The sequence below is a fragment of the Arvicanthis niloticus genome, chromosome 15, assembly GCF_011762505.2.
Source record: "Arvicanthis niloticus isolate mArvNil1 chromosome 15, mArvNil1.pat.X, whole genome shotgun sequence".
In the NCBI taxonomy this organism is placed as follows: domain Eukaryota; kingdom Metazoa; phylum Chordata; class Mammalia; order Rodentia; family Muridae; genus Arvicanthis; species Arvicanthis niloticus.
In genome coordinates, this window is record NC_047672.1 from 26507108 (window position 1) to 26519917 (window position 12810).

General features: G+C 40.5%; 1 protein-coding gene across 4 annotated transcripts in view; it reads left to right on the top strand.

The window, feature by feature from the left end:
- The window catches only part of Dgki (diacylglycerol kinase iota), a 423756-nt gene that overhangs the window by 276474 nt on the left and 134472 nt on the right, over positions 1 to 12810 (top strand). For 2 of the 4 annotated variants that reach the window (XM_034519548.2, XM_076913542.1), the window contains exons 20-21: positions 2352 to 2551; positions 7608 to 7670. In XM_034519548.2, the coding sequence (XP_034375439.1) occupies positions 2352 to 2551; positions 7608 to 7670 (263 nt within the window). The remainder of the gene's footprint in view (positions 1 to 2351; positions 2552 to 7607; positions 7671 to 12810) is intronic. The other 2 variants (XM_034519550.2, XM_076913543.1) reach the window with 1 other exon arrangement.

Here is a 12810-nt window from a genome sequence, read left to right on the forward strand (position 1 = left end):
TTTAAAGCATAAAGATTTTTCTTGAAGTTTTGCCATAGAACCTCAGGTTAATGTCTTTCTAAAGGCTATGAAATCACTCAGGCATTTTTATTCCTTTTTTTTCTTTTGTTTTTATTTTTTCTTTTGTCATGACGTTATGTTGGTACTGGTTAGAATCTGTGTCCATTGAACAGAGATAAAAACGGCACACACATACAAGTCCTCTTAGTGAGAAAGGGTACTTAGATTTTTTTCAGTCTTTATCTTGTCATTAAAAGGTAATTTGTAAATACACTATAGGTAAATCTTAGTGAATTTTAGATCTCTTATGCAATAACTAGGAGGAGGGTTTTCAGACAAACTCCCTTCCTTTCTTAAATTGTCCCACTTTATTTTGACAGTGACTGACTGAACATTAATTCTATGGCAGATACAGAGAAATAAAGGGTGATGGTTCTGGATAGGATGAGGTTGTGTTTAAGAACATGATATTGTTGAATTATAGGCACAATCTAGAGTCATGAACTAATAGCACAGAAAATGATCATAGGAGTCAACCCAAATCAGCCACATTTGAGGTAATTGAAGCAGGATTGGCTTCTCTGTAAGTAGTTAATTATGTGGACAACTCATTGGGGAAGTATTACTGCTACAACTGCTATTTAGACTACTAACAACAGCCAGTGAGACTCGGTAGCGGTAGCACACTGGTGTTCAAAGTTTAATTCTTGATGACCTGGGGGAAAAGCAATGAAACTTAATGATATTACTCTATGGAGAGAGAATGATTGCAAAAGCTTGTGTGGCACACTGTGAACTAACTAATCTTGGGGCCACGAATTATCTGGGTAGGATTTCTTCCTTTCTCAGTAGCATTGCTTGTCAGAGTGGAAGGAAACCCATATGAGCTAGTTTCATCGAGGCTGTTGAAGTACAGAAGGTTATCGAGAGGATGCCAGAGGAACCGAAAAGCAGACAGCCTGTAGATTCATCAGAACTAAACTAAATGGTACTAAAGAGTGACCAGTACTAAAGAGGCTGAAGCTGGAGGATTGGGGGTTCAAGGTCAGATTAGTTTCAGGTAGTAACATTTTCTTTTGATTAAAAAGAAACAATAAAAACATCGTCACCACCAATAGCAACATTCCAAACTGTAGAAGACAGAAGATGGGATACCTACTTTGCTTTCTCTTTCAGCTTGAGAATCATATATTTAATTTTTCTTCTTTGTATATAATGTGGAGTATTATATTGATTATATTTTTCTACATGAACTGACAGCTATTCCTAACACCCTTGAGTAAATTATCCATTATTAACTCAACAAATTCTATTGTCAGATTCACAAGATCATGTCTCCAGAAAGATGAATGTAGTTTTCTCTGTATATTTTCACTCGTCATCCCTGTTGGTGGGCAGACCCTGGTAATTTAATGACATGTTTTTAAAAAGTAGTTTGATTTTTTATCTAGTAAGGATGGTAAAATAACCATTATTCTTTTTTTTCTACTTTCACACTATTCTAAGTGTATTTTGGGCTTTGTTTTTATAAATTTGTTACAGAATTATTTTTATAAATATAATAGCCTTAGATGTGAGATTTTCAAGTTTCCAGAATGTCTTAAATTGAATAACTTACTTTTCTTTATATATTTTTATCATTTTATTTACTGAGACATTTAAAATAGTTTGAAGAGGTTTTAGGTGGAAAGAAAACCCTTGTCCAAGTTTTAAAATTAACCAAGGATAGTGAGTACACATAAGCATTAGTAAATGCAATTTAGAAATTGGTAAAGTATGTGCTTTGTTCTTTTAATTTATTTTTATTATGCTGATATCAAGTACTTAATGAGAATAGATAACACACACACACACACACACACACACACACAAAACAAAAAAACCAAAAAACCCTTTTGTATTAATTAGTCTTGCATGAGGTCTGTCAAGATGGCTCAACAGATAAAGGCACATGCTGCCTAGCCTGACTGACAGTTCTACCAATGGGACCTATAAGGTAGAAGGAGAGAATCCATTCCTGCAAGCTGTCCTCTGACTTCCACATGCACTGCATAGCATTCAACCCCAAAATGAAAGATATATAAACATGGATTCGTCTTTTTCCTGGCAGAGCTATATTTACACTCATACTGTGTAAAATGGACAGTGGTCATCTCTGGGAATATGTGATACACTTCCTCAGAAGCATTCCATATTGAACTTATTTGTAGCTGTGATGTCCTGTTGGCTAATGGGTTTTATCAGTGTTATCAGTGGGAAAATAGGCCGTTGGTTATCTGCAGTGGTTCTTGATATGACGTCCTGAAGTGTTAGGCATTGACTTTTGGCTCTTCTTCTTCTTCCTTGGACAGGCTGCCCTGCAAGTCGGGGGCCACGGAGAAAGGCTGCACCAGTGTCGGGAAGTCATGCTTCTGACTTACAAGTCCATCCCCATGCAAGTGGACGGGGAGCCATGTAGGTTGGCACCTGCTATGATTCGGATCTCCTTGAGGAATCAGGCCAACATGGTACAGAAGAGCAAACGGAGAACCTCAATGCCTTTGCTCAATGAGTGAGTCTGTGCTTGCCTTCCTGGGTGACATAGAGACACTGGAAAGCAGGTGTCAGAGCATGTGCATGCTCTGGGGACCTCACTGTGTTAGAAAGGAGAGAAAAAAAATTAAGAAGGACTCATAGGCCCTAGGTCTCTCTCATGGAAACATAGGCAATCTCACTTTGTTTATCTTATAGTTAGTTGACCTTTTTGGTAAATTTTGCTGTATGTAAAATAGACGGTTTTACTTTGCTAATCGTTTGGGGGTATATTGTGTTCAGAAGAACTATCTTTAATATTTAGTTTTGTTTATAGAGGCATTTTTCCCTCCCTGTCAGTGAGTGGTCTCTCTCCTTACCTTTCCAATTTGGGGTCCCATGTCCTTTGATGCATCACCTACGTTTTGCCTTCCAAGGCAGCATCTACTGTCCATACTTAATTCAACCCACTGTGTCTACTTTTAAACACCCGTACCCTTCCTTTCTACACTCTTTCTTTTCTATTTAGGTGTTTTAATAAACTGATTCAAGGTAAGACAATAAAGAATAGGTACTATAGGATATATGTTAATTTTCTAGTGAACTTTACTCAAATTGGTGACTTAATTGTCTGCTCTGGTTTAAAGAAGTAGCTGGAGAGAGAAGAGGATTTGGGTCATTTTTTCTTGAGTATCTTCTAGATATCATGCCTCTATTCTTAAGGTCACTTCAGGGTCTCAGGTCATTCTCTGTCACAGTGAGGGGCCTCAAAAGTGCACCTCCTGTTTGCTTTCTGTTATGCATGGTTACCAATTGTACTGAATGGCTGGCTTCCCGGCAGTGCCTGCAAGGAAGGGGCATGCTTTGCCATGTGTTCATGAAGTCAAGGTGAGAATCTGCACAAATTCCCAGAATAACTGATGACGCAGGTGCCATAGCTCCTGTCACCTCCCTCCGTGCCAGCATATGCGCAGGAAGAGCACCAGACAGCACTCTCCAGGCACTTCAGCTTTTGCCATCCGCTTCTAAGTTTAAGGCTGGCGTGAGAAGTCCGCTTCCTCTGTTCTTGGAGTCTGGACTTCCTGGAACATTGGCCTGGTTGTTTCCTCGAGCTTCCTTTTACTCCAGTCACTCCGAGGTGACAGTTCTTGCTTTATTTACACTTTGCAGCTGGAAAAGCTCTTGGCGCATTTGCTGCTGCTGCTTTCCCCTTGCTGCCTTTTCCTTCTTCTAGGCTGATGACGTAACGGTTGAGTTTATGTGTTACAAGAGACAAGATGTCAACAGCTGTACGCCGTTCTTCGCATTTCTTCTAGATATGTTAGTCAAATCATGACACACTGGTTTGGCAGAAACCTAAGACCCAATGAATAGAAAGCTACCGCTGAGTTTGTACAGCGGCCAAGGTGCCTATGTCACTTATAGATCATCAGTAGAGAAGACAGAATAAAGCTCAACCAGTTGACTATCGCTCAAGTGAAGAATATGCCCTCATGACCTCCTTAGAAGTAAAACCTCTTCAAGTGTTTAGTTTCAAACAACTTTTATGCTCTGTCAAGAAAGAATTTGTCTCCTTTATGTTATCCTGTTGATTAGGATTCATTTGGCTTCCTTTACATGCAAGATAAGCGCACATGGTGTTTTGGTTCGTCTTCGTGGCTGTGTGGCATATGACACAGTTCTTGCATGCCACTGTACAGATGTCCAAGAGCAGCCTCATCTAACACAAGTCTGGCACTTCGTACCTGGGGAAGTGTTCCCAACACATCGGCCTCATGTGACACAGAAGACCATATCCAACGGGAGTCAGAGCACATTATCATTTCAAAAAATTAAAATTTGAAAAAAATATATAAAATTATTATTCAGCACTATGTTTAAAAGAAATCAGTACTGATACTGCATTTTCGAAGAAAAAGGAATAAACCTGGTTACCATGTCAAACTTGTTCACTAAGCCTGGCTTTCTCTTTCCATAATCTTTTTTCATTTCTGTAGTTTGATTATGTCTACATCATCATACAATCTCTCTGTCTCTGTCTCTCTCTCTCTAGCTCTCTCTCAAATCTAACTTCTTCCTCTGAATTTCCAAGTAGAGTTTCAAGTTTCAAGTCAACCTTGAGTTTAAGACTTTTTCTGTAACCTCTGTTCCTTTGAGGTTCTCTCAGACTTTTCCATCACTGAGTGATGGAAGAGATACTGAAAAGTCCTGCTACTCCTTTATTGCTCTGCCTCCTTTTCTTCTCGCCCCCTTTTTCTTTCCTTCCTTTCCTCTCCTTCTGTCCTTTCTCCATTTTATTTATTTATTTATTTGTTTGTTTGTTTAATAAACTAAAACTGTTTCTTTTGCTTAACTTGCCTGTATAAATTTTCTTGCTAGAAGGGGAACACAACTACTTTACTGTGTCATAAAATTTTTGTATCAAAGGCACAGGGCTTTGAGTGTGTGTTTGTGTGTGTTTGTGTGTGTTTGTGTGTGTGTGTGTGTGTGTGTGTGCATGTATATACATGTGCAACTATGTATATTTATATGTGCATGTGTGTGTATGTGTTCTCAATATAGAGATGGTAGCTGCTTGGTTCATGTAAGGAGCTGGGTTCCTTTCATCCATGTAACCTGGGAAGACTTGCTGTTTTAACGCTGTGGTTCACTGAATTACTGCTTCTTTTTCCCTCAAATTCTGGTGTGTGTGTCTCACACATCTGTTCTTTCTTTGGGTTGTTGAGTCTCAGGTCTGTGACTTCAGCCTCAGCTCTTTTCCAAAACTAGACTGTTCCTCAAACACTGTAATTGACAGTTTTTCCTTAATAAGGTTTTGTGGCAGGCTCAGATTACATACGAAGAACCAGACCTTAACTTTACTGCCTTTGTATTTCCTTCTCTTTCACTGAGTCTGTTCTTCACCCACGTGCACTTTCATCCCGCCTCTGTCCCTGAAGTCACCTCAGTCACCTCCACTTTTGCGCACCTAGCTGGCTAGCTGGCACTTTCCTTGAGACCAGACCATCTGCAGTTCATCACTCAGATCTTACTGCACACCACCTCTCCTGTTCATTAGGAAACTGCTAATATGTGCTCACAGTAGACTTATTTCCCATTTTACCTGGCTGCCCTCTTTAGAAAGATGACTTCTGTACTATACCAATTAGAATTCCCCAAATGGAAAGCCTCTGTTCCTTATCTTCACAGATATGGTTTTGGTATTTTCCATCTTCATCCTGATCTCCTTTGTCCCAGGGGAGCTACAGCCTTTCTCCATCATCATCCTTTTGCCCCTGGATTTTCTTCTCACCATGGTCCCCTTTCTCCTTTCTTCTGCCAGCCTTGCTCATGGTGCAGAACCCAGCTCATGTATCACTTCCACCAAGTACCGTCCTCGCTGACTCTCGTACTTATTGTACCTCTTGTTGCTGTTTTCATCACATCGTCTGCCTACGTAGGGCCTCATCTGTTTGCTTGTCTCTCCGCTCTGCTCTGTGGGCAGACCCTGGGCTTTCACTCAGAATGCCAGGTACCTGGCATCGTCTCTGAGACATGATCACACATTGAGCCCGTGACTCCCATGTGCACTTCATTATCCTTCTATGTCTGCTACATTTCTTGGAAACTATTAACAGACTAACAGCTATGTAAAACCTCACAGATACAGAGGTCATATAGAATATGTTTCGAGGATGTCTTACTACAAGTGCAGGACAAATATTGAACCAATTAGATACGATTACGTGAATAATTAGAAGGAGCCTCCATGAGCGATGACTAAGTAGTAGGCCTTCATGGTGCCATTCTGTCTACATCTATTATGAAAGGAAACATATTTAGCAGAAAATAACCCAATTTTATTAGTATATATAAAATAAAATGTGTTCACTAACTGATATTGGCAAGGGAGCACACTTTATTAGAACATATATGTCTACACAGAGTATGGATTCCAATAAATATTTTCCACACAAAATGTCATAGAGATTTTTGTCTAGGTTTTTTTTTTTTAATTAATTTTCTAGCTGTAGCACGTGCAAGAGAGAGAGAGAGAGAGAGAGAGAGAGAGAGAGACAGACACAGACACAGACACAGACACAGACAAACTGAGACACAGAGAGAGACCAGATGTATTTCATTATGTTCTATATTGTGAAGCACAATTGAAGGTGATCAAAAGCTTAAAATAACTGGTGTAAAAGGGAAGTCTTTCAGCTAGTGCCCTAGACTTCGTTTGCAATTATGAAGGACAGTCATTTTGCATAAAGGCAAGCGTGCTAGTTAGCTAACTTTGAATTGGACAACTGGGTTCCATCATCCTGGACTACTGAGGGGTACTATTGATCATAACAGAGTCTTTGAAGATAACATGGACAGAACACTGGCGTAAACTCATGGGGGACCTTCTGTGGGAATGTATGTACTTGTTAAATCGCACAATGCTTATTTTCTAATAGTGTTTGTGAAGTGTCCTCACCAGAAAAGAACGAAGGGGAGATGTTTATGGTCTCACGTTTGTACCTGAAGTATGAGTAACATTAAGGCATCTGAGGGATGAAATGAAATTCTGTAAAACTACTGCCGGGGTTCTCAGAAAACCTTTGCTGTTCAGCTGAAGGAAGCTCAAGGTTGTTGAGTTCCTCTTTTCAAGATGGCTCGCTGATGGGACCTCAGAGACGAGGTGCGAGGTGCGAGGATGAAATGGGCTCCCCTCCTCGGGGAGAGGTCAGTGTGTTGCTTTCCCACTCTGGTGTGGAAGCCTGTGCCTCCACCCTTGAGTTGTCCTCGATGTCCTGGAGCAAAGGTGCCATTGATAACACGTTCTGTGCCACAGCCCACCCTCCTGCTTTGGCTCTGCACTCCAGTATGTGGCTTGCCTGGAACTAGCCGCTTCCATGTGTCCTGTTGGCTTCATTGCTATCACCGGCTTCTCTGGATTACTTCCATGGCTGGCTTGATTTCCTTTTTATTTTTCTTTCATCGCTGTTGGTGATGCGCTCATTTAATTTCTGTTTAAACTTTGTGTGTCTCTCTTTTTCTCCCCGGCTTGTTCCTTGTTTGTCCACGCTGTCCTGCTGACTCTGTCTTCGCTGCTCATTCCCTGCCGCCTCTAGCATTCATCAGGTGCAAGCTGCGGACCTGCGGCGAGTGTCTGCTCCCCCCGGCTCCTTCACCATGTGAGTACAGTGCCATTCTGTTTTGGCCCTCATTCCCCACCTTCTCCTCAGGGGTAGGCTGCTCGCAGCATCCTTTTCCTCCACAGGTCTGCTGAGATAAGGGAGCCACCTAATCATAGATGCTCTCACACCCCTATTTTTTAAAATTTGAAATGGAGAGTAATGGAGCTCGTTGTGCTTTGTATGTCCCCACCCATTATGCGTGTGCACTTCCGAATTTTTATGAGGTACTTCAGGGCCCCTGATTGTGTGGGTTGGTGTAACACTGTACGCTAAGCATCACTGTTTTTCAGAGTCTCATAGGACAGTTAGACCAACATCGTTACAGATATATTTGAGGAAGTGCTTCTGGCCCCAACATGTGCGGAGCTCACTCTTGTGCCACAGAGTTACAGCTGTTATACAATGATCAATGACCATGAGCTCTCACTGAGTTAGCAGAAATTTATCATTATGCATGATTAGTGGTTTATGCTCAATATTCTCCAGGGTGTTTTAATTTTCTGGTGAAATGAGATAAACAAAATGGAAATAGGATTTTTAGGATTTTTCTTTTAGCATTTTTGGCACTAAACACTGATTTGTCTTTCATTCCTTGCTTCGTATTACATTACCTAATATTTATTATGCTTCAAGTGCCTTGCTATGCATATGGAATAGTGCTCTCTCTCCTGTCTCCATGTTGAAGGTCACAGACTAACAGGTCATAGAATGAGATTCAAATTCAGGAATCCAGGTTTCTAACCTCATGTGGTCTTCCATCTGTCTGGATTCTGAGTGTTTCTCCAGACCCGGCAGCGTGATCACATTTTCAAATAATTCTTCCTTGATTTGTGCTTTCAGAATCAGTCACACCTCACTGGAGTTTACTGTTGATGAGCCTGTTCTAGTTTTTAAAGTTCCATTTGGTTTTCATTGTCTGAACTCGAGATGTATGTACATCCCACTCCAGACTTGGCCTACTTGAGGTGATTAGCAATATATCCCTATGAATCTTTCTGTTCCAGATCTATTCATGGACCTTGACAGAGCACTGTGAAACTAAGCCATAGTTAGTTGGTGGGCTTAATGAGTAGGAAAATATGTGTCTGTGAGGAATTGTGGAAAATCTGAAATCTAATGGTGTTAAAAAATACTTCCTAAAGTTTAGTTGCTCAATCTTGTTTTCAGCTTACAGGTCACATTTACTAGAAATATATGTTAGCTGACGAGTGTTTCTTTTTTTCCCTGGCTGAGTGCCATGCACTATTCTATGCCGCAGATCTAGTGATCAATAACACCCCTTAGTACCTGCATGGAGCGTGCGGGCCTTATAATTGAACAATCAAAACCCAACAAGGCAATGGTATTTCATTTCCAATCCGTTGATGCTTCCAGGGTAAAATTCTCCACTCTGTAGGATCCTCAGTAAACTCGTTTCTAGAGACTGGCTGTCAGTCATCTGATCAGGCTTTTAGTGGCTCCACAGACGGAGGTCAGAGAAAAGAGAATGCCAGTAACTGAGGTGTGTGTGAAAGCGGTTGAGTTCCATTCCCTATCATGGGTTTGTTGACAGTGTAGCTTTGTATCTTAAGTGGGGCTGTTGATTGTGTATTCCAAGAACGGGTGTCCTACAGCAAGGTATTTTTTTCTGTAGAATATAGCAGGCGGTAGATGTGGTTACTTTAACACTGTAGTGTTGATATGAAAATATTTCATGTCTGTGACATATGGTTATAGCACATAGGTGTTATACCTCTGGGTGACGACATATCTTATATAGAGCAAGAAGATGGAGAGAAGTCCAATCACAGCGGTGCATCTGGTGCCCTTGTATCATGAACAGTGCTAACTCAGCCTTTTCTGTCCACGATATTTGGGAGGCCCAGACATGCCTGGCTTGTTAACTTTGCTTCCTCTCAACTGACCATCCAGACCTGACACCTGCTTTAAATAGATGCTCTTTGGATCTTTGGAGGGGGCTCTCTGCTGCTCCTAAAGCAATGTTGACCCCTTGAAACGGTCTGAAGTACCCTTTCCTGGAAAGAAAGCATCCTTTTCTCTAGTTTTCGGGTAACTTTTTTTGAGGAAAGCCAGAATTCGTGTGGTGATAAGAAGGTGAAGCATAGATTGTTAGGAGTTGTTATGTAATACTAAAATCTAACCACACACAAAATGTCAGCACTATGGAATACTTCTAAGACTTATTTTTATTATTTTTAAATTATGTGTTGGGAGGTGGGTTATGCACTTGAGTGCAGGTGCCTGTGGAGTCCAGAAGACAATGACTAGATCTCTCGAGGCAGGATTTACAGGTGGTTTTAAGCCACCCCAGTGTGGGTGCTGGAAGCAAACTCCTGTCCTCTACAAAGGCAGTATGTGTTCTTAGCCACCGAGCCATCTCTGTAGTCACTAGTATTATGCAATATTTTGGTCATTTATGCCTGAATATGAATTTATGGATTTTAAACAAAACTGTTTAATTTCCCATTCACCAAATAAGGCAACACTAAGCCAAGAATATTCTCATGCACATCCTCTACAATGTAGCTTAAAAACTAATAACCTCTATGATTAAGTGTCTTCATAGGGAAGTAGTCATTGAAGGGCACACGCATGCTGCATTTGTTAAAATGTGGATAATGGTGCCAAATCCTTCAGCCCGTTGCTCCAGTTAAGCATCTGCTAAAAAGCCTATGGAACCTCAAAATGAGGCTTTCTGGAATTCTTTTACTGGTTGGTAGCTACTTTTCATTGGATAACATTTCCTTCTTGCTTTTCTGGCATAAAAATGAAGTAACATGATCCACTTACATTTGACTTATCATTTTCAACTTTCAACGCTGCTTACTTCAGACATCAGAAACTCCGGGATATTAGAGACATTGAGATCAGAAAGCTGTGTTTCTGCCCCTGGGAAATGAACGCACCAACATCAGACCTAATTGAGTTGACTACAGTGTAATTACAATTCAGCATTACATGACTCCAAGTAGAGAGATTTGAGTTGTACTAAGTTTTTCTGCCTATTTGTCGCAGTTGGTTGTGTTTTTTTTTTTAACCAGTCTTTGAAATTAATATGTGGAAACATTGTTACTTCTGGTGCAGTCCCATGAGTTTTAAAGCAAGTGTAAATTCATATAACCATCACCATCATCGGGACACGGATTACATCACTAATGTCACTAATTTTCCTCTACAATACTACCCTGTAATCCATTCAGATGCCATTAGTTACTCTTATCACCCAACTGATCACCATGGATTTGTGCCTTTGAGAGTTCCACAGAGACGGAATTAAACAATATGTAATCCATCTCAGCTGGTATTTTTGACTAAGCATAACACCTTTCACATTTATCTTGTCATATGGGGCAGTCATCTGTTGCATTTTGTTTTTGAGCCACCTTCCACCCTGTGGCTGTTTTCACTCACACAGTGAAAGATACCTGGATGGTTGCTGGTTGAAAGTGATTGTTGACATGGCTCAAACCATTAAGATTTTATATGAGCAAAAGTTCACACTACCTTAGGTTAAGTGTCTGGAAATGAGGTGGTTGGATCCACATGGCAGGTATATTTGCTTTCCTTCGCAAGAGAGCAAGTGGAAAGCTGTTTCCAGAGTGGTTTTGCCATTTTGCCTTTCTGCGGCTGACATTTGGAATTCTTCACGCGTCCCGTTGCTTCCTGTGGTCAGCAGAGTTTGAATCTCGGCAGTGGCAGTGTGGATTCATAGGCACTGACCTTAGAACCTATAGCCCAGCTTAAGAAGTCTTTTTAGTCTGACTTTGATGGCATCCTCTAGTTTATCAATTGAAATAGCTTGGCTTATTTTATTCCAATCTGTATGTCTATATTTCTTTTACATTGTGTATCTTATTCAGTATCTCGTATGCTATTGCATAAGAGAGGTCATTTGCTTTGCTGTTGTTCGGTTTTAGGAAACCTTGCTTTTTTCACTGTTAGGTTAATTGTTTGCAATCCTTTATTTGTTTCTTTTAATTTACATGTGGGTGTTTGTTTGCATGTATGTCTGTGTACCACATGCATTCCTGTTGCCAGCTGAGGCCAGAGGGGGTGCCATATCCTCCAAAATTGGAATTACAGGTGGTTGTGAGCAGCCATGCAGGTACTAGGACTCTAACCCAGGTTCTCTGGAAAGCAGTCAGTCTTCTGAACTGATGAGGCATCTCTCCAAGCCAAGTCCTAAATTTCTTCTGCTGAAGTGTTACCTATCAAGGTTTGTCTTTCTTTCTTTCTTTTTTTTTTTTTTTCCCAAAGACTCTTGACTTTCGTTTGTTAGAATTTGCCAGTGAGTGAAGCCATTTGGGCATTAGAATTTTTTTCTTTCAACCTTTATATGTAGATCAAAGGAGCTGAGGGAGAGAGTCAACAGTTGGGAGCACACAGTCCTCTTCCAGATGGCCTGGAGTCACAACTGCCTGTGACTCTAATTCCAGAGGACCCAGCAGTCTCCTCTGACCTCCCTGGGCACAAGGCAAGCACATGGTATGCATACATGCATGCAGTCAAATAGTTATACACAGAAAATATAAATAATAAATAACCCCCTTGAGTGGTAAATAAAATTATTTTAAAATCTCTAGGACTATTCAGGTTATTTATCTTTACCTTGGTGAATTTTTTATAGTTGTTTGATATTTTCAAAGAATCTGTCCATTTCTTCTTTGTTGGCAATTAATATGTATGGAATTATGAAAGGAATTTTCTTATCTCTTTTATTTCTGTGGAGTCTGTAAACATAGTTCTCTTTTATTCCTGATATTTGTAATTCAGTGTATCTTTTGAAGTTTTTGTCAGTCTTGGCAGAGTTGTTTTATCCATAATCCCCCAAATTGTCAGTTGGTTACATTGGCTTTCCTGACTGTTTTTCTGTTTGAAATATAGTTGAACTTTGCCTTTTATTACTTCCTCCCTTCTGCTCATATTGGGCTCATTTTGATTACTCTAGCTCTGGTTCTGTAGTGAATTTTGCTTTTTCCCCTTGTTAGCATTTGACATAATGAGGTTCAAGCCACAAGTTCTGACTGTCCTCAGGGTTGTAACTGTGATTGTTACCTTGCTTAAAAATGACTCTTGGTGTTCTCCCATTGGACAGCATGGCCGTACTGTGTCTCTAGTGTGGGACCTGGGCAGGGTC